Here is a 24,385-nt window from a genome sequence, read left to right as displayed (position 1 = left end):
CCCCTACAAATCTACTGTAGATCAGTCTACAAAGAAATCATTGATATTACAATATATCTTATAACTCATGTTACCAGTATATTACAAACCAATATATTACAAGTGCCATAGCAAATTTTACTAATGCAGCAGTGCTCTAGTTCAGATCACACTCTTTTTAGTCATTTGGTACAAAGCAATTTATAGGTACTAGTGATTTAGAAATTCCATTCCTAAAATCAGATGGACTGTGAATTCCTATTCTTCCTGGAATCAAGCTGATAGCTGCAGCCGTAGGAATCTCATCCTCAGCTTTGGGATTTGTATGTCTTTTATTTTTCTGGTGCTGCAGTGGCCTCTCATGAAGGCCCTCGATGGATATCAGGAAACAACATATTCAAAGTGTTTGAATTTCCTGGGCAGAGTACTGTAAATAAACCAAGAAATATAATGCTCTCCTACATAAGAGGAGAATATCAAACATAGCGAGCTGTGGGGGTTTTGTTTGCAGTTTTTTTCTGATGACAGCGGTCTAGCGGACCACAGCTGAAACATTGTTAGTTGGAAAAATAGGATGAAACTTATTATTCTTGCTGTTTCTCTAATGGAGATTTAGTTTCCAACCTTAAGGCTATGGAAAGACCAGGAGCTTTACTATTTTTGCATCAAATGAGTGTGTTATTGAGCACTATTACTTAATATTAAGTAATCTTTTATTTTTTTGTCAGTTTCAGCCTGTGAGAAGATGTTAGAATGGCTAAGGTTAGCTAGGCTTGAGAAATGACTATAAACCTCCTGGGATCTCATTCCATTGCCAGGTTACTGAACCTTTCCTCCTGGAATGCCCTTGTGACAGGCATGGCATTTCTTTACAATGGAAATGGCTTTGGAACTTTCCAACCCTTACAATAACAATACATGAAAGGTAAAAGTCCAGCTATTTATAGACTTTTGAAAAGGGGCATGATTGGGATTTTCTGGAATTAGCCAGAGATCATTGCCATTCTTTAAGTTTTTAATGAATTCATTGTAACTGTTTAAAGAATGGTTTCAATAAATTTTGTTTTAAGGTGAGATGCTGTATGATAACGCATTGTCAAATCCTTAAACATTTTTTCAAAGTCGGCTCCTACTATTTTGGCAGTGGATTTGAGAGAAGCCTTTTCTTTTTTAAGACACATTCTTTATTAGACGAGTAGGCCTGCAGTGCAGTTTCAGACGTGAAAGCAACATGGGAGTGTGATCATGTGGCAAGCAGAGTGAACATGTAGGGACTTGTGCAATATCTGCAATACTGCCAGTTCCTTCCAGGCTGAATAATGTGGGAATCATTCCTTCCATTTTTCATCAGAGAGATTGAATGTGATAAATACTGACACAAAATTTATAAGAACCAAATTACTGTACTTCAACTGAGGTTATAAGTGCAAGCACTAATGATTCAAGACCTGTCAGAGATAAAAGTTCTTTGTGGGGGGAAGAAAGGCTTTCTACATGTATACAGACATATAAAACTAGCAACACTATTTATCTTTTTGTTTTTGCTTCTTTTTTCCATGTTGCACACTTCTAGAACTTGGACATTAATTGTTATTACAGGGCATTACAACTTGTTTCAAACCTTGTTTAGATGTTAATTTAGTCTTTAGTCCAGTGCCAAAGACGATGGCCTCTATCTCAGCCTTCTACCTTCAGAGCTTTCTGGTTATGTTTCTGGCGTATTGAATGGCTGCACTGTAAATATTGCTGGTATTTTCTTAATTAGTGCGCCAGGATCAGAAGGAGTACCAGGTATTGTATAGCTTCAAGGGATAGTGTTGGTGCTTTGGGAATTAGCATACATCATGGAATTAAATTCCTGAAACCTTCCTAGATTCTGCATGTCATGCCCTGTTTACTGTAATACAGTAACACTGTTTTGTTACCAAAGTATTTTGCTGTCTAGTGAAAAAGAGGTTTTGTCCATTTTTATTATTCTCTGCAGCTAAAAACGTGGAGCTACGGTAGGTATTTTGGCTGCTTGTTTTTAGTCCAAAAAACTTCCTCACATTGATTTGTGGCAACAGGTACTAACAGTGACTAATACTATAGGAGAGCAGCTACAGTGACTAACAACGTAGGAGACCAGTGCTGTGCTCTTATCTTGGTGCTGTTGCAGTACTGGTTTAGTCTTATGATTTATTAAGCAAAGTTCTGGCATGCACAATATTGGGGGAAACTGCGAAAGCAAGATTAGTAAAATTGAAAGTAATGCATTAAAAAGACTAATGTCTTGTGCCAATATTAGAAGTCCATAGGCAACTGAAGCTCAGTTGATACACAAACATATATGTGAATAATTCTTCCCTGTTTTTATGTACCATATAATTATTTTAATCTAGATCTTAAATATGGATTTGAGTTTTAAAATTAAGAACCCATATAGAAATGGTATATTTAAGCTGCAGGACCCATACAGTGTGAAAATATATGCGCAAGAGATTATACTGTTCCAACTTAATTTACTTCTTAAATCTCTTCTTTACAGATACATGTCTTCTTTTATTGAGGGAAGCTTTAAGATGAGTTCAATAGCCTGTGGTTTTAAAGAGTTCTCACTGGCCTGCCTAGATAACCTTTCCATGTTTGTTTGAAGTGAGCAGCTCATGGAATTCCCAAGGTCGCAGTCAAACACTATGGTAACTGGTGCATGAAACTGCTAGCAGAAGGTTACCAGAAAAGACAGTGTAATTGGGAGCTCCATGGAAACATGCTGTAATTTACAAATCATTTATTTGTTCTACAGACTGTACCCATTTACCTGAGTAAGTGAAATGCGAGGTTTCTGCATCGTATTCCAGACTTTGCTGTTAAACATCTCCGAAAGTTTATCTTTAAAAATAATTTAGTAACATTCTAAAAATGCTAATAGCAAGCTAAATATTGAAACTGGAAATAGAGAAACGAGGTGTGTAATCCTTAAGGTTTAAATGCTATACATAAGAAAAATATGACAGAAACAGCTCACCGTTTGACAGACAGTGAAGAGGGTTTCAGTTTTATGAGGTTACTTATACTTTTTGATTTAACTATATTGCCAGTAATTTTATGTCTTCAACACGGTGCAGAAAAAAATGCAAAGCCAATTCATTGCAGACACGATTTTCTGAATTATTTAATTGCCTTCACAATCTCGGTATAAAGTTTCCCTTGTAATTATGTGGTGTCATTTAGCTGTTAATGAATCATATTTAAGTTGACATAAAGCTGGATTGAAAATGCTCATATCCAAATCTTTCTTTACAAGTATTAATTTAAGTTTACTAGAGAATAGCTTTCTGATATATTAATAATCCATGACTTATGCAGTTTTAATATTGTTGGGGAGTCCCGGTGCTTGTTTGAAAAGAAAATAATACAGTACAATAGCAAGTGTGTGCTTTTTAGTAAATCATGCCTTCCAGGGACACCGAGCAATTTAGCCTTGGAATAGTAATAAGCTTCCTGAAAAGTCACAGCCTTCTGTAGATCAGTCAGGTTTGACACGAAAACAGATGAAGATGCAATCCGACAAGCAGAGCTGAGACAAGAGCCTTAGCAATGAATGGAAACGTCCCTCCAAGTTTCATTCTTTATATTGTTGTTTCACACCCTTTAAGTGGTTTTTCAAAAATCAGAGGAGGGGTGCGACTTATAGGAAAATTTTGCCTTCATATTTCAATTGAGGGCGGTGTATCCTGAATAGCTGTTAAATGGTAATTGGGCTGAGTTAGTTGAAAAAAATTGGATTTTTATGTATATAAATCATACATACTTCACACTGAATCATAATTTAATTGATTGAATACATTTTCATATAATTATTTAAATGTATGCACATTATGGATACATTGATGCTATGCAAATTAAAGTCTAATTTCCTATATAAAATCCAAGGTTGGATCACTGTTTCTGATCATAGCCTAACACGTAATGGGGATAACGAATTGTAAATGTACAACTACTGCACAATCCAGGTTTAGTGAGGCTAAAGGCTCATTTAAATGTAAATTGAATAGCTTTGGTAATGAAAGCATACAAATGTCTTTCATGTTGAATAACACTACAGAGACTTGCTGATGATAAGTACAGGCAATGACAATGGCTTCTTTTGTGTTCAGATCTTTAAGGCTTTTTTTCCCCTCTGACATCAAGGGAGTGCACAACCTTTTTCAGAAACTTGATGTGCTACAAGTACGTTTAAAATGTGTTAATTAAAAGTAAAAGCATGGAAATTTTTGGAAATATATCATTATAGGCTAAGCTTTAAATCAGATAAGATACTATTGGAAGTCTTCCATTTGTTGACTGATTTGTAATTTATAGTTTTTAATTGGAACACAGTACTGGTAAAAGTTTTAATGCGGTTATTACAAATGACAATTACTTCAGCAAATAGCATACATCTATGCTGTTTTCTTCTAGCAGAGATAGATAAGTAGAAATTAACCTCATTATTTTACTATTCTTTCATGCACCTTGCACCAACGTCTGGGGCGCATGAACATAAGTGACAGTTGTCCATCTCTACAGAAGGTTTGCCTACAAAATGTGAATATATGGTGTTTTCTGTATACAGTGCTAAAATAGTATATGAAAGATGAATGAATGATGATGAAAGACGAAAACAAGCCTTTAATACTTTACAAATAGGACTTGGGTAAAAAGTGTTACATGTCATTTTATTTCATGCATCGTTCTTCATCACTTAATTGTTTAATTGTAAAAATAAACAATTTTTTTCATATTTATTCTTATCTATCCGTTATCAGAATGATGCTCATTCCTGGTAAAGGTAATGAAAACCCATGTGCACATGAGAGCATGCAAACTCCACGTAGAAGTTGCTCAAGTCCTAATTATATCTCCAGTCCTAATCTTCACACCACCATTCTGCCTTCTTATGAAATATGTATATTGTTACTTTTATTTCTACATCAAGCTTTTTTTATTAAAAAAAAAAATATCCAGAATATTGTACTCTTCCAGCCTTGCCCCATGTGCTTTCAACAACGCTGAAAATCTTTCCACCGGAGAATAGAATTGGATGTGTAATCTTCAAGAAGTAGGAGGAGAGGAGATGATAATTACTGTGCTTCACACTTCGGAGCGTGATTGCTCTCAGACGGGCTGCAAAGGCAGAGGCCATGATCAGCGTGACCGAATTCACTGCGGTACACTAACAATCACTGCTATAATTACGCCAAAATATGACATACATTATGTCTTTATGATGCTCCTCCAGTGTGAATGTGACTTCATGATACCTCAATAACCACCCCAGCCTTCTGTACCACCCAGTAATCACAGAGTGCACTTTTCTGCCCGTGTCTTTTCTTGTTTGTAATTTCAGTTTACTGTGATTACAGTTATTCAACAAGTTGTACAGAGTGATTTCTGTTTCCAGTTTTTTGTAGTGTTCTTCTGTTCCCCCCCCCACAGTAGTCCCAGTTGTGAACAGAGATGGCTTATAGACAGATCTGAAATTAGCAGCCGTTGGACATGGCTTCAAGCCAGAATATCCGAACTGGAATATAAAATCCAGCAACTTGGTGACCTCCACCGGCAAATACTCTCTTCAAAGGTACAGTTACTTACGGATTGTAAAACAGACAATGCTTTTAACACCAAAGACATTATCATATGAAGCCAAATATTTAATTAAAATTGCATTGTTTTTTAATTTTTAGAAATACTGAAAATTCTACATTTTATTAGTTTAATAGATCTGACTGGATTCTTAGCAATACACACTTCCTATTTTACTTTTCTTGACTATTTATATAAATATACAAGAAAGTTTATGTTATTAAATCTGTTAAGTCATTTCAACCATAATGTAAAAAAGGAAATGTTTTTTTTGTCAGATACAGTACATTAAATTTATATGTTGGGCTGTTTTTCCTTGTAGACAACGTTTTCTCAAAATAAGTTTTCGGTTTTCATCATTTCTCACAAAAGCACCTCCTTTAATGGTTTAATGATTACCTTGGTAGGGCATTTTCATTGTCAACTTCCTCATTTCTGAGTGGCAATAATGTTTGCAGTGAAGATTAATTAATCTGTTTCTTTACCTATTTGTGTGAATGTGTTACTCTAGGGGAAAGTAATCCTGGCGGACTCGCAGCCCTTAACAGACAGGCTGATTCAGCAGATGCTATTGACAGAAACTGCAGATCTGTTGAGCACAGCCAGAGACAATAAAGCCCCTGCAGAGGTAAAAGATTTGTCTTCAGAACTAGATTTTGAAATGGAACCGAGCAGCCCGACTCATCTTCTGAGAAATATAGAGAGACAGGTAAGCCTTAACAGATTACAGTGCTATAGGATGTACACTAATCAGTTTGTAGATGTCAGCATTATGTTTTCTATTTGCTAATAGCTGAAGTTCAGTCTCTGCTTTTCTCATTAAACTGAAATTGGGTTTCAACCATTAAGAGATTGTACTAGAAGGCTACAGTGCTTCTGAGAATTTGATTTGAGACCACCCATGTTGAAAGACCACCTGCCTACATAAGTAGTGGCCACCTTTAGTAATTCCTGTACCTGTAGTATACAGTACTTTTCATACATAATAATCACATCTGTAGCTTTTCTTAATTAAGGCTGATTTTGACATTTTATTGTGTTGTAAAATTGTATAGCTAGTACAAATGGAAACGAAAAGGCAATATACAGTAGAAGGCTGTACATCTTTCTACCTACAACCCCCTGTAACTGAAGTATAGCTGCCTTCAGCAGTGTACTTTTGAGTTTCTCATCAAGTAATTATAGAAAACATCCATTTTCATTTGTTGAAATAATTGAAAACAATCAAAACAAAACTATTGATTTTTACTGCTGAGATATCCTAATTGTGGAAAGTATTTTACTTTCTCTTTTTAGCTGTTTAATTATCTGACATACAGAAAAGCTGCTATTTAGATTGCCTTTATAAAGTGTTAACTTTAGGTCAAAGTTTGTGCTAGAAAAAGCATGAATGCTAAGGACACAAAATTACAAGATGCTACAATCAGGTATTAATTGGGGAAAAAGTCAACATTTAGTATCATTAATTTTTGTCCAGCTGGATGTGACCAAGTGACTGATCCAGCAAAACCGTTTTTGGAGCTCAGTCTGAATTTTCAGAGTAGGCTGTGTTATTGCTTCCTGACCTGGATTTTGCAGTCTTGGCTACAATTAGCCAGGGTGTTGTCAGATAGCTGAAGTGTTGCATGTGGTTTGGTACCTGTAATATTATATTATATCAGTTCTTCATCCCCTCTGTCTTCGTACAGAACTCACTTTTGAGCTGAACTGATGAAAAATAAAAATAATGACTGATTCTTTATTAAAAAAATGCATTTATGCTGACAATCATATTTTACCTTTCCTTTTCCATTACATACATATATATATTTCAATATATATATTTCTGCCAACAGAGCGCCCAGCTAACAGAAATAGTCAACAGTCTGATGCCTCCTTTAAATTTCTCTCCCACTTCATCTCCGGTCTCCAAAGCAAGCAGATGGAAAGGTCAGACAAAGTGGGGCTCTCACAGGTATGAAACAAGGGACAGTTGCTGAAAATGTAAAGAAATGTTGATTGTGTGAAGTGTGATTATATTAAACAATTTCATACCATTATGTTCTATGGGCGTTTTGTTCAACAGCTGTTGCAAGCTTGTAATTGTGCTACTATAAGGTCTACGGTATTATCTTTGATACAAAAAATTGTTTATGCTTTCTCTCACCTCCTGTTTTGTATAGTATTTGGATCTTACAAATGTTTCATGTTAATTCATGTGGGCGAAAGCAGAGTGGAATGTAGTAAAATATGGAAATAATGATATTACCATAGCTAGGCATACAGATGAACACTAAAATATGATACAATTGTGGAAAAACAATGAGATACAGTAGCTTTAAGAATCTGGTGTATATTTGCCATGTAGACTTTCAGTGGGATGTGCATGTCACTTGTTTTTTTCTTAGAGAAAAATATTCTAATTTGTTTCTGTGTTTTTGCACTTTCTGTTGCTTAGACATTGATAGAACATTTGGCTTATGACTTGGTGAAAGATTACCATACCGTAGGATACCTGAATAATGTTTCTAAAGCACTTTGATATTTAGACTATACACTTCAAATTACACACTGGAGCTTCAGCTATGTCTGAAGTGTTCCTCCTGCCTTAAATATTTGTGCAGCTAGTTTTTATTTTCTGCACAGCAGAGTGATTTTATTGAGTAAACCTAGTGACTTTTTTAAAGCATAAGCCAAGAGTAGCAGCCGGGCAAATCTCATTTAGAAAAGGTCACTGTGTCGGCAGTGATCTTCGAATGAGCCTGGACAAGTCACTGCACAACTGGTCTCTAAGCTCAGCAAATGGAAAGGCCAGGGAATAAAAATCAAGGGATTTTAAGCTATTTTGAAAAAATATAACATTTACTGGTCTGTTATAAAATTATGTTACCTACTGTAACTGTGAGGCATAAGGTAGTCATAACTATTGGTGCTGCTTATTATTGTTTTTATATGCATGTATTTTGATATTAGATTGCCCAGAACATTGTGTTTGTAGTACTAGTACCCTCATTATCTCTGCAGGTTTAAATAAAAATAGCTTTAATGGTTTTCTGTGTGTTTCAATACATTGCTAATTCTACAGTTATAGGCAGGTAAAAATATGTGTAGAAGGCTCCACAGCTGAAAATTGTGTTGTTCTTCTGTCTCTAATTTTCTGTGTAGAAGTTACCTCTACTTATTCCTTTGCAACTCTCATGCTGACGCAGCTCCCCACTTGAACCTCTCAAGAATATTTTTGTCTCCTGTTGATTTTTGTTCTGATTAACACGATTATAAGCTTTGGGGGTTGTGATGAAGCCCTGAGTCCCCTTTTCCCCTGTTTACCCTTTCAGTCTGCTTGGGTTGCTGCAGTAACAGCCTCTTGGTATGAAGCCGTTATTGTGCTTGCTGTTCTTGGCTCTATACTATAGAGTTTTTCTCAGCACGGCTGACTGCCAGGACCCACTCATTTCAAAGGCTCTGTCTCTACCGCTGTGTACCCCTATACTGTACATAAAACTTCATTTAATTTTGAATTCTTTAATCAGTGGAATAGTGATACCTGTGGACAAAGATTGAATGATCTTCTCATTGATTTGATGTTGGCACTTGCTTCTAATTTTTAAAGTAATTTTGTTTGTACTTTCCTTAAACGTATTCAAGAAATATAACTTTTTTTGTTCAATGTGCGCATGCTTCATTTTGCAGTGAAACTGGAAATGGAGAACTGTTCCTTCAGAACAGCACTTGTGTTGCTCCTGAGCATACTGCGAAGAAGAGAAGGGTCTGCAAAAGAAAACAGAAACTCCCACACATGAGCAACACATGGGTATCTGCGAGAACTCGTCCCCTCCAGACTTACCACAGGCGCAGACTCTTTGTGTTAGATACGCCTTGGCATTCCAGCCAAGAGGTCTGTATTATACTCTGTTTCTTCACATTTTCATTCTCTTCCCTGTCCCACAAGTAATGAGTTCACTGAAGAAATAATAAAGAAGAGACTGTTTATTGCATATTTCTTAACAGAGGTAATTGAACTGTCAAAAACCAGAGAGTTTAATGGCAGGTACTGTAATATAATTGTGTGCGATGTTACAGGAAATGTAAAAAATCTCTTAAAATGTCATGCTAAAAAAGAACACAGAGCAAGAAAGCTCAAAATAAGATGTATATTCTAAAAGAGATTTTTCATAAAGTAATAACTTCCAGTATGGCAGAACTGTTTTAAATGGCATTACAAGGAGTTGAGTAGATAGGTTTTAATGCAAATGGTAATGTTCACATGCCAGGTGTGATATGATAAACAGTCATAATTGGAACAGTAGTGAATTGATACTCTCACAAGATTCCTCGCAAGCTGAAATCACATAGCAGAGAGTAAAACCTCTGTTTACAGGGGTTCTTAGCTTAGTTATCTGTGCTGCTAGTGCATGTAAAGAATGTTGGGAAAATGCCAGCACCCCTACAGACATGTTTAACTGTGTGGGCAGTCATTTCCTTCCACCTGACTGCCCTCAGCCTAGACGCTGTTAATTGTTCGTTTACCTAAGCTGAATTCCTTTGGGGTAAAGTAAAGCAAATGTTTATGCTATTATGAATGGAAAAAGGTTGAAAATCTGGGCTAAACAAAATTAATAATTGAAGTTCAGTTTAATACTTCATTTGAGGAGAAAAACTGAGGGACGTTTATAAACCAAATTGAACATAAAAACAATACATAAAAACAAACTTCAACATAAAATATAGAAAAAGATAAATATTTTTAGTCCAGTTTTTTTTATAGTTAAAAAAGTTTGGGGATTTCTTTAGTTTACAGTGGCTATCAAAATTATTCACCCCCTAGGTCTTTTCACATTTTACTGTGTTACAAACTCTATAATGTAAAAGTGAAAACAAACTTCTACAGATCCTCCTAAATTAAATATAAATATAAAATGGAAAATAAGTGATTGCATATGTATTCACCCCTTTACTACGACACACCTAAATAGGCTCTGGTGCAACCAAATGTCTTTAGAAGTTGCATAAGTTGTTGAATGGAGCCCACCTGCGTGCGATTAGGGTGTTTCAGGTGAGGTCAGTATAAATATACATATCATTGGGTGGTTCCACGGTTAATAAGTACAGCTCCAAACAAAAACTACATCATGAAGACAAAGGACCTTTCAAAGTAAATCTGGAATAAAGTTATTGAAAAGCTCCAATCAGAATTACATATTCTCCAAAGTACAGTAAAGTCCATTATAAAGAAATGTAGAAAATATGGCACAACTGTGAAGAACAGGGCGTCCATAGAAGCTGAGTTTCCAGGCAAGAAGTACACTAGTCAGGGAGTCCACAAAGAGGCGTTCGACAATTTCCTGGGTGCCTCACAGATTTGGGCTTCATTGAGAGTGACAAAAAGTCACATCAGATGTTGACTACACTTTGCCAGAAAGCATGTGGGAAATTCTGAGACCAAGTGGAAGAAGATTCTATGGTCTGATGAGACAAAAATGGACCCTTTAGACCTTAAAGGTAAGCGCTATATTTGGTGCAAGCAAGCATAACAGTGAAAACCATCCTGAGAACACCATGCCTACTGTGAAGCTTGATAGCAGTATCATGCTATGGGGATGCGTTGCTCGTTAGGTCCAGGATGACTTGTAAAGATAGAAGAAAAGATTGATGCAGCAAAATACAGAGAAATCCATGAGAATACCTGCTGCAGTCTTCAAGAGACATGGGACTTGGGAAAAGATTAATCTTCCAGTATGACAATAACCCAAAACGTTCAGCCAAAGCCACACTGGAGTTGTTTAAAAAGAAAAAAGTCAATGTTCTGGAGTGGTCCGGACCGCAGTCCAATTAAGAATCTGTGGCAGGAGCTAAAAATTGCTGTTCACCAACAGTTCCCACATAATCTGAGAGTGTCTGAGGAATTTTACAAACAAGAATGGGCCAAAATTGTGGTGTCTAAATGTGCAAAGTTGGGGAAACCAATCCAAGAAGAGTTATGGCTATAATTTCTACCAAATGTACCTCTACCAAATACTGACTCAAAGGGAATACATATGCAGTCAGTTATTTTTTGTTTGATATTTACTGTATAATTAATTAATTTCGAATTTTATTTTCACTCTGACATTAAACATTAAGTGTTCTGTCAATCAGTAGCAAAAACTCTCAGTTTTGTAACAAAAAAAATGTAAAAAAGACCAAGGACGGTGAGTACTTTTGACAGCAACTGTATAATCTTATAGAAAAGTACAAATGTAAATTATTTATTACTGAAGCATTAAAAAGTATGGTCTTGTCATAAACACATAATATACTGTGTACATACTCGTGTTCTATAAAACTACATTTGAGATGCAACATGTGGAAGGAATAGGCATGAGTTAAATTATGAAGCATTGCTGTGTATTTCATTGGAATAAAGGAAATCTGGTTGTCATCTATGAAGATCACCTACACAGAACTGTGTGAATTTCATTTGTGTTATAGCTCTGGATATGCAATTGTTAATGCATGAGAGGGCCTTGCTATAATTCTTTGAATCTAAAAACAGTCTAGCAGACAGTAAAATGAATAGATCCTAATGAATCCCAGAGTGTTCTGTGTGACATGAAGTCTTGTTCAGAGGGGAAACTAATTGTCTTGTTATTTGCAAGAATATAATTCAGTGGTGGAAGTGCGTCATTCCAAAATCAACATGCAGCATTGTTAAGCATCCTCGCTGTGAAACATGAACACCCACAACCTTCAGATAATCCAGTTGCATTGGCAGGAAAGATTCTTCATGGTTAAACCTGTACAATAACTGGACATTTTTATGTTATTTTGCACAGTCATCTTGGACAGGACAGACAAAACATTCTGGAAAATAACCACAGGAAGTCTGAGTCTTTTAAGTACCTGCCACAAGAGTTTTGGAAAAGCAAAAATTATGCTTTTTGATCATGCCAATCTTTATTTGGGTTTATCCAGTCACTGCATAAATACTCATGTGAAAAATCTGTAATGCTTCATAATAGGAACACCTATAATGCGTGTATTGCTACTTTATTCGTGAAACAGCCTGTTCAGTGATGATAAACACCTATTACATGCCTTAACAGCGAAACATGTAGGGTGTATGTACTGTATGTCACTGTTTGCTGAAGAGAGGTAGTACATACCAAAACACATATTTTCAACATTTGTTAAGTATTTTTAATGCATATTAAGTACATAATTTAATTAAGTTTGTCTGTTTGGTAGTATTTCATTAAAATGTCTTACAGATATATCCTACAAAGTGTTCTTTAAATCTTAATGTGGGATTTTGTTAATTGAAGTACATAATATGCTGACAAATGGCAGGCATTAGGTGGCTTTTCTTATTCAAAAAGCTTATTCAGTTATATTGTTGATGTAAGTGTTACAGTATATAAGACTGACTCCATTTTGTGAATGGTATTTCATACTCTTTTTCTGTTAGCTCGAAAAGCTTGAAAAAAGCCAAGCTTGAAAAAAAATATTACTTTCTATGTTCTATAATTGATCTGTTTCATTGTTCATTATCGAATATGCCATTGCAGGGACAGATGCCTACAACTGCTGCATGTCAGTGCTACAGTTCCTGTGATCACCCAGCAGTGTGCTCCAAGTCGGCATGTGTCAGGGAGTCCGTGATAACTGGAATGACAAAGACAGAACAAATGGGGCTGCTGGAGTCGTCCTTCCATCCTGTACTGTCACTGTCCTCAGGTACAGTGGTTCCCTTTCCAGGTGTCTTTCAAGACATGATGGCCTTTTAGTGTGTTAGAACTCTTGTGCTGATACAAAAAAAAACACACCTTCTCTGGGGAGCAAGAAATTAAGGTATAACATCAGAAAAAAGCTGTAAAACTCACAAATACTGATGCGAGAGACCTACCACTTACAGTACATGCCGCAAAAGAGTCTTGATGCAATGACACATACTGTAGGTGTCAAAACCTGCATAGATATAAAGAGTCTTGCTGATGTGCTTAGTTTATAGCTGAATTACTGATAGACGTAAGAGGTTGTAATCTTGTTTTTATTTTCATAGCATGTCTTCTGTTTCCTGCAATTCACTCTTTTAAATGTACCTGTTCCTGTTCTGGGTTTCAGGGCATGTTTATATGCAACCATGGCAACCAAATGTTATTCACTGCTACTGGTTTCATCTAATGAGTCTTGTAAAAACAAGAGTGCTTGAGTTTAAAACACTATTTATAAAAAAACAGCTAGATCGTGTTACAGAACATTTCAGAGAGCCCAATACATTCATTTGTATTTAGTGGAAAGCTGAAATACTTAACATTTGTAACTTTGTAACATTTTTGCTTCACTTTACATGCAAATGCAAGACAAACGTTGTTTCAACTAATAAGGAAAGTATAATTTTCCAAGCAAATGATTGTACAAAACAAATAAGAGAACAAAAAACAAAATGTGAGCATTTCACCTTTTGACCATAATTGATCTCTATATTTTCACTAGACAGAACATGGGGAGGTGTTTTGCCATGAAAACAGGAAAAATGAGAGAAGCACAGATAATACAAATATGCAATGTGCTGAAGGTAGCAGCTGCTGAAAAGGCTTTTGCGTTTATAAGAAACTGTGTTCGTCCACAACAAACATAACAACAAACTCTAAAATGAAAGCAGACGGGTGATAACTGAAATCCGAATGATCAAAATTAGTTAAAAAAAGGAACTGTTTAAAAAATGACAAGGTATGCTTTTACAGCTACATGTTATGGAAGTTTTTAATATTTTCAACACAAGGTTTAGAATTTTGTAGCCAGATCTTAATGAAAGTTACTTCCACAGTAACTTAGAAATTGTTAGAAAATTATATCAAACCCACATTATATAGTCTTTATACAGTAGTGATATATTATTTTCATGTACCTGTGCACTATACACTATTTGTATTGCTAAATATTTTGTTTTTAAAAAATAGCAAATGTGCAGTTGCTTATTGTCATCTAACAGTCTAGAATATCAAGAATAACCATGATTTTTTAAATCACTTTTTTATTAAAAAATGGGTAATGAATTTGAGTATTTATTATTCATTTATTTTTGCCTCCTCAGCTCTCCTTTTTTCCAGGTAGTTTAGAATTAGTGTACTGAGAAAATCGCAACGGAACACAGTCCTGCAACCTTCCACACTGCAGAGGGTTACTCTTTTTTCACTCAAGATGGTGTGCAGGAACAACCGATTTCCCATGGATTGTTAATATTTGCTAGTCTGAATACACTAAGATTGTACATCTGCTCTTGCGAATGCCCTGTTCTGTTCCTTGGGGGTTTTGTAATTGTTTGGTTTACAGAGGCAAGGCCACATTCATCTCAACTCGCATGGTTTGCTTATTTGTTTTTGTTTTGTAGATATTCCCATTCCGCTCCATTTTCAGGCAGTATTGCATCATGAAGACTGGGTGAACCGCCCAGTTGCTGTGAATCCAGTTGAGAAAGAGGACATTAGTTCTCCAGATTTCACCAGCTGTGAAAACACGTATCCTGATTTCTTTCCATTACTCGGTATGCAGTATTTCTGTGAAGGGGATTTAAGAAATAGCTACTTTATATTACATTACCTCTTGTGTAATAGAATTAATGGCCAGTTGGTTTCATATTATATTTAAAATAATTTAATTGTCTTTAAATGCTGCTTTATTAATAAACTAGAATATAAATTGACATAAAGGGCCATTTTAAATAGAAATATTTATCAAAAAAGCTTTAGTTTGAATACACTTTACTCTCATTCTGTTTTTAATGTTCCATATGATCTTCAAACGTCAAATGCCACTATTCATATTGTTTTTATTATGAGAAATTATATTGACAGGACATATAAATACAATTTTATTGCTATTTACTGTATATGTTGTCTTCTTAGTCTTTTAATATAGTTCAGTGTTATGAAAGATTTAGAAAAGTTTATGGATAAATATGTTTTAGTACTGTAGATGTGTGGCAAAAGAAGGAAGAAAATGCAGTGATACACCAAAGGCAGATAGTGTGAATGCTTATGTTCCCAGGACACACTGGACTACTGTGTTCAATGTAATTGAAGAACCAATCTCTTTGCTCAGGTTTTCCAGCTCTGCAGCTGTTGCACAAGATTACAATAAGAATTCAATTACATCAGCCCAGTACTTCAGATACATTCTTTTATTAAGGTTAAGAGTTTCACAAACAGAAAAAAAGGTTATAACCTTCACCTTGAGTCATAGCCAATATCTCAAGATATTTAGAAAATCGAAAGGAAATTATCTTGTTTCTTGTTCTTAAGCTTTTCTTCCATTTCGGTATTTGAGGACCAGGCTTGGAGTAGAACAATAATCTCTTATCAATTTCTGACCACAATCTTTTCTTGCTTTTCTGACATTATTTGGTAAAGGTGAAGGGAGCAATGACAGTCAATTTGGCATTTTTACTCTGTCTGTTTTTAAATCTTCTTCATACAGATTGTGACCATATTGAGAATCACCATTCAGAACTTCAGAAGCAAGAATACTGGGATTTATCACCAGCCCATACAACAAGAGCAGGTCAGGAAATGTCAAAACACACAGGCAGAGGAGGCAAGAAAAGGAGACATACCAGTCAGACAGGAGAAGGTAACTGAGTGTTTTGCTTAATGTTCTTTTCACATGTTTCTAATGCACTTCATTTTTTTATATTGATGAAAACTTTAGCTGAGGTTTCACTTCACATCTCAAAGTTACATAAGTAAGAAATTCTAGTCTAGAAATTCGAGATCTCTAGGGCTAAATTAATTGATATTTTTCAGGTGCGTCTAGAGTGAAGTCATATAAAAATGACTCATTCTGGACCTCCAACAAATATCAGAATGGCAGGATTGACTGCACACAACAGGTTATTGACACTTCAAATTAGAATATAAGAAGAACATAAGAGAAGTTACGAGAGGAGGCTATGTTGCCCACCTACCCTGTTTGGTACTTAGTAGTTAATTCACACAGGGATCCCATCCAGATGTTTCTTGAAAGGAGACAGGTTATCACCTTCAACAACATAGCTGAGTAGCTTGTTTCATACTTTCACAGAATTCTGTTGTAGTACTCCAGTCCTGTCAAAATGTGTTCTTGTAGCTGTCCACTTTGTTATATAGTAATTATAGGTGAGATTAGTTTGCTTTAGTAAAACTTCAATTGTAATCAAAACCCACTTTGAACAATTCTTAAGTGTCTGGATTCTAAAGACAACAAATACCAAATACAGAAAAATGTATGTTTTTTTCACTTCTTTCATAGTGCTGTTATACTTTTAGAATTTGGATAGGTTAAATTGTTTTTCATCTTACCATCAGAGGAATGTGTAAATGCTCTAGTAGTGGTGTGTGTTGAAATAAGCATTGTGCCCACATTTATCTTTGTGTTGCAGATGAAAAACTTTTCCTGTCCCAACTATTGGATACCTCATGTTACTTTAGGCCCACTCCTGAAGAAAGTCCTTCAGATCTCGCAACATCCTCACAGGGTCACAGACATTCTGCACAGGTAGTGTGGCAGCAGTAGAATTCCTTGATGTCTGTTTCCAGATGATCTGCATTCCTTCGTATGATTAGGAAAAGCATTTTGCTGAACATAAGTAGTATTTTATCAGTTCCAGAAATGTAATTAATTTGTCTGGGACTCTTTTGACCTTCATAGAATGTCTAAAATTAAACGTGACATCTAGTAGCCAGCCAGGTATCTTTAATTACAAATAGTCTAGATGTACACATTTTTTTTAAAAAGTACATTTATTATATAGAATATACTTAAATGCTGAGAAATACTGTAAGCTTCACTGTTATATCAATAGTCAATCAACAAGGTGCCATTATAAGAAGTAATTACCAAAAGGTTTTCAGTATTTTTGTAATTGCTTACATTTTTATGAAAGAAAAGTGTTGGAACCAACATCAGAATTGTTGATTAATTAATCATTATCATTTTGTTCATGTTGGTGGGGGATTTGGCATTGGAGGGTTAATTTGAAAGCTGCAGTAAATATGAGTGAAAAGTGACCATATGTGTAGTTATTAAATAGTGCATAACTATCCTTATGTTTACATAGTTCTCGTATGAGGTTACTGATCACTCCTACAACAAGTAGTTCACTACCACTTGTTTGCAATCATAGTTTTAGTGCTTGGCTCTGTACATTTGCTGTGGAGCAGTCGGTATCTGTTTGCCTTCAAATGTGTATTACTAACATAAGCACAGTTCAGAAACAGCAGCTGGATATTATAATTGCATTAAAAAAAAACATTTTTTAAGTTGATATATTTTTTCTGCTTCCTCAGAGCAGTTTTCAGCTCATGTATTTTAAGGCTTCCTCCAAATGCAGTGCTGCACTTTGTAACAAGTAGGAACTATTCATGCCAGAATTCCTGCCTTTTTTCTATTCAACTATTAAAGATATTTTATGATTATTCTAAAATTGACCAAATATTTTACATAATTGTAGCTTGAGGCTGTATTAATGTTTGTGAATCCGAAATTGATGTATATGCTAAGAAATGTCGATATTTAAAGTGACAAATGGGATCGTTTTCATTGAAAGGACTAATATTCCTGTGTTATAGTACCATTAGTTTAATGTATCATACTTGCTCAGTTACTGTGTATCAGTATCAGCGAATATACCTGGATAATCAGCATCTGTTAGTAGTAAGAAAATCATCACGCCACTCTTAACATATGCTTGTAATTCCATGTGTTAATGGTGACTGACCAAATGCTCTCTTACTGTAAATGTTCTGAATAATGCTCTCTTAGAACTCTGCCAGGAGGCGTCTGCGAACTGAGTGTTTCTACGACATCGACAACATCGTTATTCCAATGTCATTGGCTGCAACCACTAAAGTAGAGAAACTTCAATATAAGGATATTCTTACTCCAAGGTATGCTTTAGCTGGTTATTATCATCAGTTATACTAGTAATTCTAATCTAATAAGGGGAAAAAAAATGATAATTACTTCCTAGGAATTTATTTCTGAAATGAAAAAATACAAACATTGCCTTGTGTCAGCAACAGCATTGGTTGTCATGCGAAATGTCTTTGGAATTCAGCTCATATATTGAAAGTTGCTTTAAATAGAAAATCTTAACTAGACTCAAATTTAGACGTACACATCTAAAAGATGGAAGAATGAGAACCCACCACTATTTAGTTTTACATTTTATTAAAACAAAGTTAACCGCCCTGGCGGTTATCAGAAAGTAATGGGTTATCATAGTTTTAGCCAAAAACCTTTCATTCATGACTGTTAAACAAATGCCTAGTGGAATTTGTATTTTGAGTTTAATACATGCATATTACAATTTATACCTTGTACAATTCGCTCTTTATCTATGCCTACAGAGTAATATTAAAACACATTTTGTTGCAAGGAAGCAATTCTGGCATTCCACGTAAACTACTTGATCTGGTAATTGTTTCTGGTCCTTAAAGTTCACTTTAAATATTGGGCACTTTGATTTAATGTGAAATGGGCATGATGAAGCAGCTTAAGACTTACTTTCTGACAGTAGCTTCCTTCCTATATTGTCTGTAGCAGGTTATAAAGAAGGTGGTGTTCGATATTATTTGCTTAGAAAGTCATATAGTTTTATTTGTTGTTGTTTCTAACCAGCTGGCGAGTTGTTGACACTCAGTGCTGGGAGAAAAAACAAGGGGAAATGGAAGAGGTATGGACTTGACACTGAAAATTAGTTCCAGTATGTATTGAATTAATAAAAGTTTGAATTGTTTTTAAATACCGACTGTATGATGATTAACATCTAAAATATTAAAAATTCTCAAAGATTAGAAATGATTACAAATGTACTGTTTAAGGAGATGGTGTTAGCAAGGTATTGTACATGAATGATAATTAGAATCTAGAACTGAATGTGTTTGAGGAATATGACTTAAACCGAGGACCTAAACAATGTGTTTCTAAACATCTTTTTAGCAGAACAAGTGTAAAGGTTCACAGTAACTAGATACATCGGTGGGACCATTACTTTTACTTCTACTTTACTACTCTGAACCTTCCCAAGAATATTCTTTACACAATGGGCATTGTCATTTGCCAGATTTTTTTGCCAGAAACAAGATTAATAGGCTTCTTTTCTGGCTGATAATTGATCATTTTGTTGAAATAATTCATTAGGCTTTTGCTTTTGGGCTTGCAGATAGAAGAGATTTCCGATGAGGTCATTTCCTCCAGGCATATGAAATATGAGGAGAAGGAGAAGGCCAGGTGGTCTTCCTGGGAGCATAACAGGTGGCAAAGGAGAAACACCAGGCAGGTGGACTGACGCACACTGGATAGACATTCTTTATTCATGCACAGTGAATTACATATTGATTCAAATCGCAAGAGTTTGACTGCAAGCTGTATGTTCCCCAGTTTTTGCCTTTTGTAAAAGTCTAAAAGTCTAAAAGTGTTCTAACATCTAGATGCCTTTAAAATATGAGAAAACCAGAACAATGCAAAGGTGAATCATATTTATGGGATGTGTCTTCATCCAAAAGTCTCTCCTGCTTCTAAACATTATTTACATTGCCTTTGTGTGTGTGACAGCTAATCCACATGGGCTAATAGTCACATTTCGTCAGTACTGCCATAGTGAGATGTAATGGGTAAAGCTTCGAAGCAAAGAATGTCTTTCTCAAAGGAAAAGAACTTTGGTGGTTCAGAGGTTTTAAATGACGGGCTTTGTCTCTCATTCCAGATTGTCCAGCAGAAATGCTGACTTATCTCTGAGTGGTGATCAGGCATTATGGGCTGGCAGGGCCCAGAGTGAGATGTCCAAACAGGCAGGAAGAGCCTGTTACAGTACAGCAGCAGCAACTGCGGGCATTGATGACAGCCAGCAGGAGCACACAGTAAGGGCACCTGCACCTAGTGTGGTTTCCCCCTTTCCAGGGTGTTAGAGGAAGTGACTGCTGGGCTAGTGTGCTATGCTAGCTGGCAACATAGGAGCTATGTCATCATCTGGGCATGAGGGGGTTTGTTTAGATAAAATGACAAGAAAATATTTCTATACAGAGTCATAAAAAACAGATTAACTGTCAAATTAACAAGCAAATACCCATTTTAAAATTAAGTGAATTTAAATTAAATGACATCGGCATCTCTTTCTTCCAAAGTGGAGATTATGATGATTCATTTGTTTTTAGCTGAATCTTTTATTCTAAGCAATTGACAGCAATTAAGTTGTGCTCATTTAAATAGCTGAGCATTTTCACTGAAATAATCTAACAGAAATACAGTACCTTGCTCAGAAATACTATTGCTCTGCTCCAAGAAGTCATTAAACACTACTCTTACTCTCCTAATTCACTTTCAGTCTGCTTTGTTTTTGGTTCAGAATATTAGGTCTAGTAAATGTTGTTTATGGCTTTGTGTAGCTACGGCTCTTAATTTATTAATATCTAAATTATTGTGTTTAATATAAATGAATCGGGTTTGCAACTTGACTTAATTATAATGTAAAATAAAATTACGCTCTTAAAATATATGCATTAAAAAATAAAAATTTTATTTTGCACATGACTGAGTGCAATTTAGGACAACAGCGTGCTCATCAGCTAAAAGAAAAATATTTTTTAGCAATCAAACGGAGGTCTGCCATCAGTTGTTTGTAATTTGTGATTTGCAGATGGGTCAGTATTTCGGTTTAACTTGATGGTATGTACGTTTAATTGACATCATTGCTCCAAACAGCTATGGACACATTAAACCTCCTTTTTAACGTGATATTTCATGATCATTTTTCCATTCACTGATGAATTCGTTTGAAGGCCGATTTGCTACCTCCCGATTAGTTTGATTCATTTTCAAGTTGCTTTTTTCTGTCAGAGGTTTCCACTTTTCAGATGATGCTCTCTACAGCATGTGCATTGAGAGGCGTCCCTTATGTAAGTCAGCCTCCACTTACAAGGGCGTCAACAGCCAGCTGCAGTCCAGCTGTTTTCCCTTCACGTATTTTGGATTCCTTAGCTGTGAACATATCAACAGGCTCACTTATGTTTCATCCAGCACATGTGCTATACTGGAGCACTGAGAAATACCATATCTTTATCCTCAGCTATTTTAGTGACTTTGTGATGTTATTTCCTGTTGCTTACATTATCTTAAAATACTGGGAAGCAGAAATGCATTCCGATATGTCTCCTAACAAAATCTGGTTTCATGCTGGAAATGTGAATGATGTCTAGAGCCCTACGGTTTGGCTTCCCACCAGTAGGAAATACTTATGCTGGAAACAGTATACTCTCCAGGTCTGCTACATAAATGGTGATAAGGATAATCTATCATTAAAAATATTTCTGGACAAAACTGTTGCAGTGCTTGCCTTGTATTAAAAAGCCTTTTCAGGAAATGTAAAAGGATTTACTGTTCCCCACTGTCAACACTGATACGCTGAACTAAACAGACTGTAATATTTGTTACAAGGCAAAAGATACATATTTTAGTAAGCTTTAATATAAATCTTTTCCATTTTTTAAAGCTCATACTTCCATGGGAAAGAAGAGTATTTCCTCTACAGGAACACGATGCTGAGGCATTAAAACCTGAAAGAGATGTGGATCCTCTTGAGAAGCTTCTGCATTGTCAAAGGCCAGAGTCCTGCAATTCAGACAGCAAGGCATCTGGTTCCACTCCAGCCTCTGGTGGAATTGGAACTATCACACCCCCTGCTGGACACCCTGGGAACAGCCCTAAGGAGGAACAGAATGCTTGCTCATTAAATAGCTGATGGATTTAGTGCTTGGATTGATACTTGCAATCTCTTAGCCGAACATATATAGATTACAGGTGAGCACTATGAAATACTTTGTGGTGTTATTTAATTTACATATGTTTTTAATCTGACTGTATTTTTCTTTGTGATGGACTGGTGTCCCGTCCAGGGTGTATCCTGCCTTGAGCCCATTGCTTGCTGGGACAAGCTCCCCTGTGGCCCTGTATTGGATAAAGCCATTAGAAAGTGGATGGGTGGATATTTTTGTATTTGGAATATAATTAAAGAATTAAACTGTCCTAGTAAAATGAGGGAACAATTTGGATGTGAATTTGTTTTTTATTATATTTGGATACAAATTTAGCAATACTAAAGTAAGGTGTCTGAAACATTGTAAACATTTGAATGGAAATAGTTCAATTTTTGGCTATATATAATATATATAAAAGATAAATTGCAATGGAAAAAACAGTTTGACACAGGATTTCATTCAAAAGTAATAGTAGAGTATTATCTTAAAAGATAATACTGATCGTAAACAATAAAGTGCAAAGCCTTTTTCTGGCAACGCTCTTTCCTAGCTGCAGCTTATTATCTTGACAGTACGGCCCTTGTAAAGCTTCCTGTGGATGCTGACTGGTAAAGAAATATAATTAAATAAAATATTGTGCCTTCTGACTTTTCTGGTAATTCCATATAGATATACAGTATTATATCTTATGTGCATTCTGTGTCAGACCTGTGTCGCCTAGCGTTTCAGGTATGTTATATACAATATACTTCCTATTTACTAGAGTAAATTCAATTAGAATAAATTTTATTATTTTTTTACCTATTGCTGAATGTGCAGATGATATTGATTTGTTCCTCCTTAAAAGCTCCTTAAAGGTGTATTACTTCCCAGGGTCCTCGAAGTCCTTGGGACTGTGGAAGAGATGTCATCCCAGTTGGCAACTCCTGAACTAAACTGGAACCAGAGGCTACCAGAGGCACTGTGGTCATACTCCATGTTCATTTTCATTTTCAATGTTTTCTGTTTTCTTAGATCAGCTGCAGAGCTTACTTGTTATGAGAACATTGTGAAGAAACTTTTTATAGTAAATGGTCTTTCATATTGCAACATCTTTTGTTTTTAACAGGACAGTTAAAATTCTTTATTAAAAAAAACATTGTCATCTGTTGTGAAAGACCATTCTTTTAAGGAGACATCTTAGTTAAGATGTTCTACATTTCATGGAGTGGACAGGCTAGCTGAAAAAAGTATGACAATGTCTTAAGTCTAGCAGACCAAAAAGTTTATACTGTAATTGGATTACTTATACAAAGAACTACATCCTGGTAAAGGATTTATGTATTTTAGATCATATTAATGTTATTATCGGAGAACCAGTCTGTAATGAGACAGAAAAGATTTCCAGACTTGTATTTTTTTTAATAATATTCTCATTCATCACATTGATACACTGTCAAATGGAGCTGCTGTTTTATTTTCACAAAATAAATACTGTAAGTTGTTTTTAAAGTTTTGTATTTGTAAAGGTTGTATTCTGAGGTATGTTATAGTGCTGTGATGAATAGAAGATTTAATTAAGAATAAATTCTTAAATCTCTCAGTTTTAATGTTGGAAAATTAATTGGTGTATTACTTCCATTATGTTTTTTTCCCAGAATTAACTGGAGACCAGATTCACTGGAGAACTGAGATCTGTATTCATGTCACAAATTCCAACTTTTCTTTCGGTTGCAGTACTGTGCACAGATGGCTGTTGTCTGATGCAGCCTTGAACAGATCTGAGCTGTGCTTTAAACTGAGCTGCTTTTTAGATAAGATAAGATCACTTTATTGGCCATATACAATTTCTTATATTAGGAATTTGTCTTTTCACATAACCCAACTTGCTCTCCATGAGACACACAGTCACACAGACAGGGACAGGGAGAGATCTTATGTGTTGTACAGTACATACAGTAGAAGTGGAGATTTCAGATGTTTTTCATATTTGGCAATAGGAGTCTGCGATAAGAGCATTTAGCATTGAGGGTATTATAGAACTGAATTTGTCATGAGTGTGATTCTGTTCA

At 35.5% G+C, this 24,385-nt stretch overlaps 1 protein-coding gene across 1 annotated transcript in view; it reads left to right on the top strand.

Annotated features, from left to right (window-relative positions):
• Positions 1–23,916, top strand: part of kansl1l (KAT8 regulatory NSL complex subunit 1-like) — a 31,337-nt gene extending 7,421 nt beyond the window's left edge. The window contains exons 3-16 of the mRNA XM_088605749.1: positions 5,440–5,581; positions 6,098–6,295; positions 7,422–7,540; positions 9,256–9,460; positions 13,110–13,278; positions 14,936–15,088; positions 16,021–16,173; positions 16,961–17,076; positions 18,343–18,467; positions 19,201–19,255; positions 19,745–19,857; positions 20,288–20,441; positions 22,070–22,377; positions 23,208–23,916. Coding sequence (XP_088461875.1) covers positions 5,440–5,581; positions 6,098–6,295; positions 7,422–7,540; positions 9,256–9,460; positions 13,110–13,278; positions 14,936–15,088; positions 16,021–16,173; positions 16,961–17,076; positions 18,343–18,467; positions 19,201–19,255; positions 19,745–19,857; positions 20,288–20,441; positions 22,070–22,318 — 1,951 coding nt within the window. The 3' untranslated portion in view covers positions 22,319–22,377; positions 23,208–23,916. The remainder of the gene's footprint in view (positions 1–5,439; positions 5,582–6,097; positions 6,296–7,421; positions 7,541–9,255; positions 9,461–13,109; positions 13,279–14,935; positions 15,089–16,020; positions 16,174–16,960; positions 17,077–18,342; positions 18,468–19,200; positions 19,256–19,744; positions 19,858–20,287; positions 20,442–22,069; positions 22,378–23,207) is intronic.
• Positions 23,917–24,385: the final 469 nt, after the last annotated feature.

The sequence above is a fragment of the Lepisosteus platostomus genome, chromosome 14 (assembly GCF_059453375.1).
Source record: "Lepisosteus platostomus isolate fLepPlt1 chromosome 14, fLepPlt1.hap1, whole genome shotgun sequence".
Taxonomy (NCBI): Eukaryota; Metazoa; Chordata; class Actinopteri; order Semionotiformes; family Lepisosteidae; genus Lepisosteus; species Lepisosteus platostomus.
This window is presented reverse-complemented; position numbering and strand designations above follow the sequence as displayed.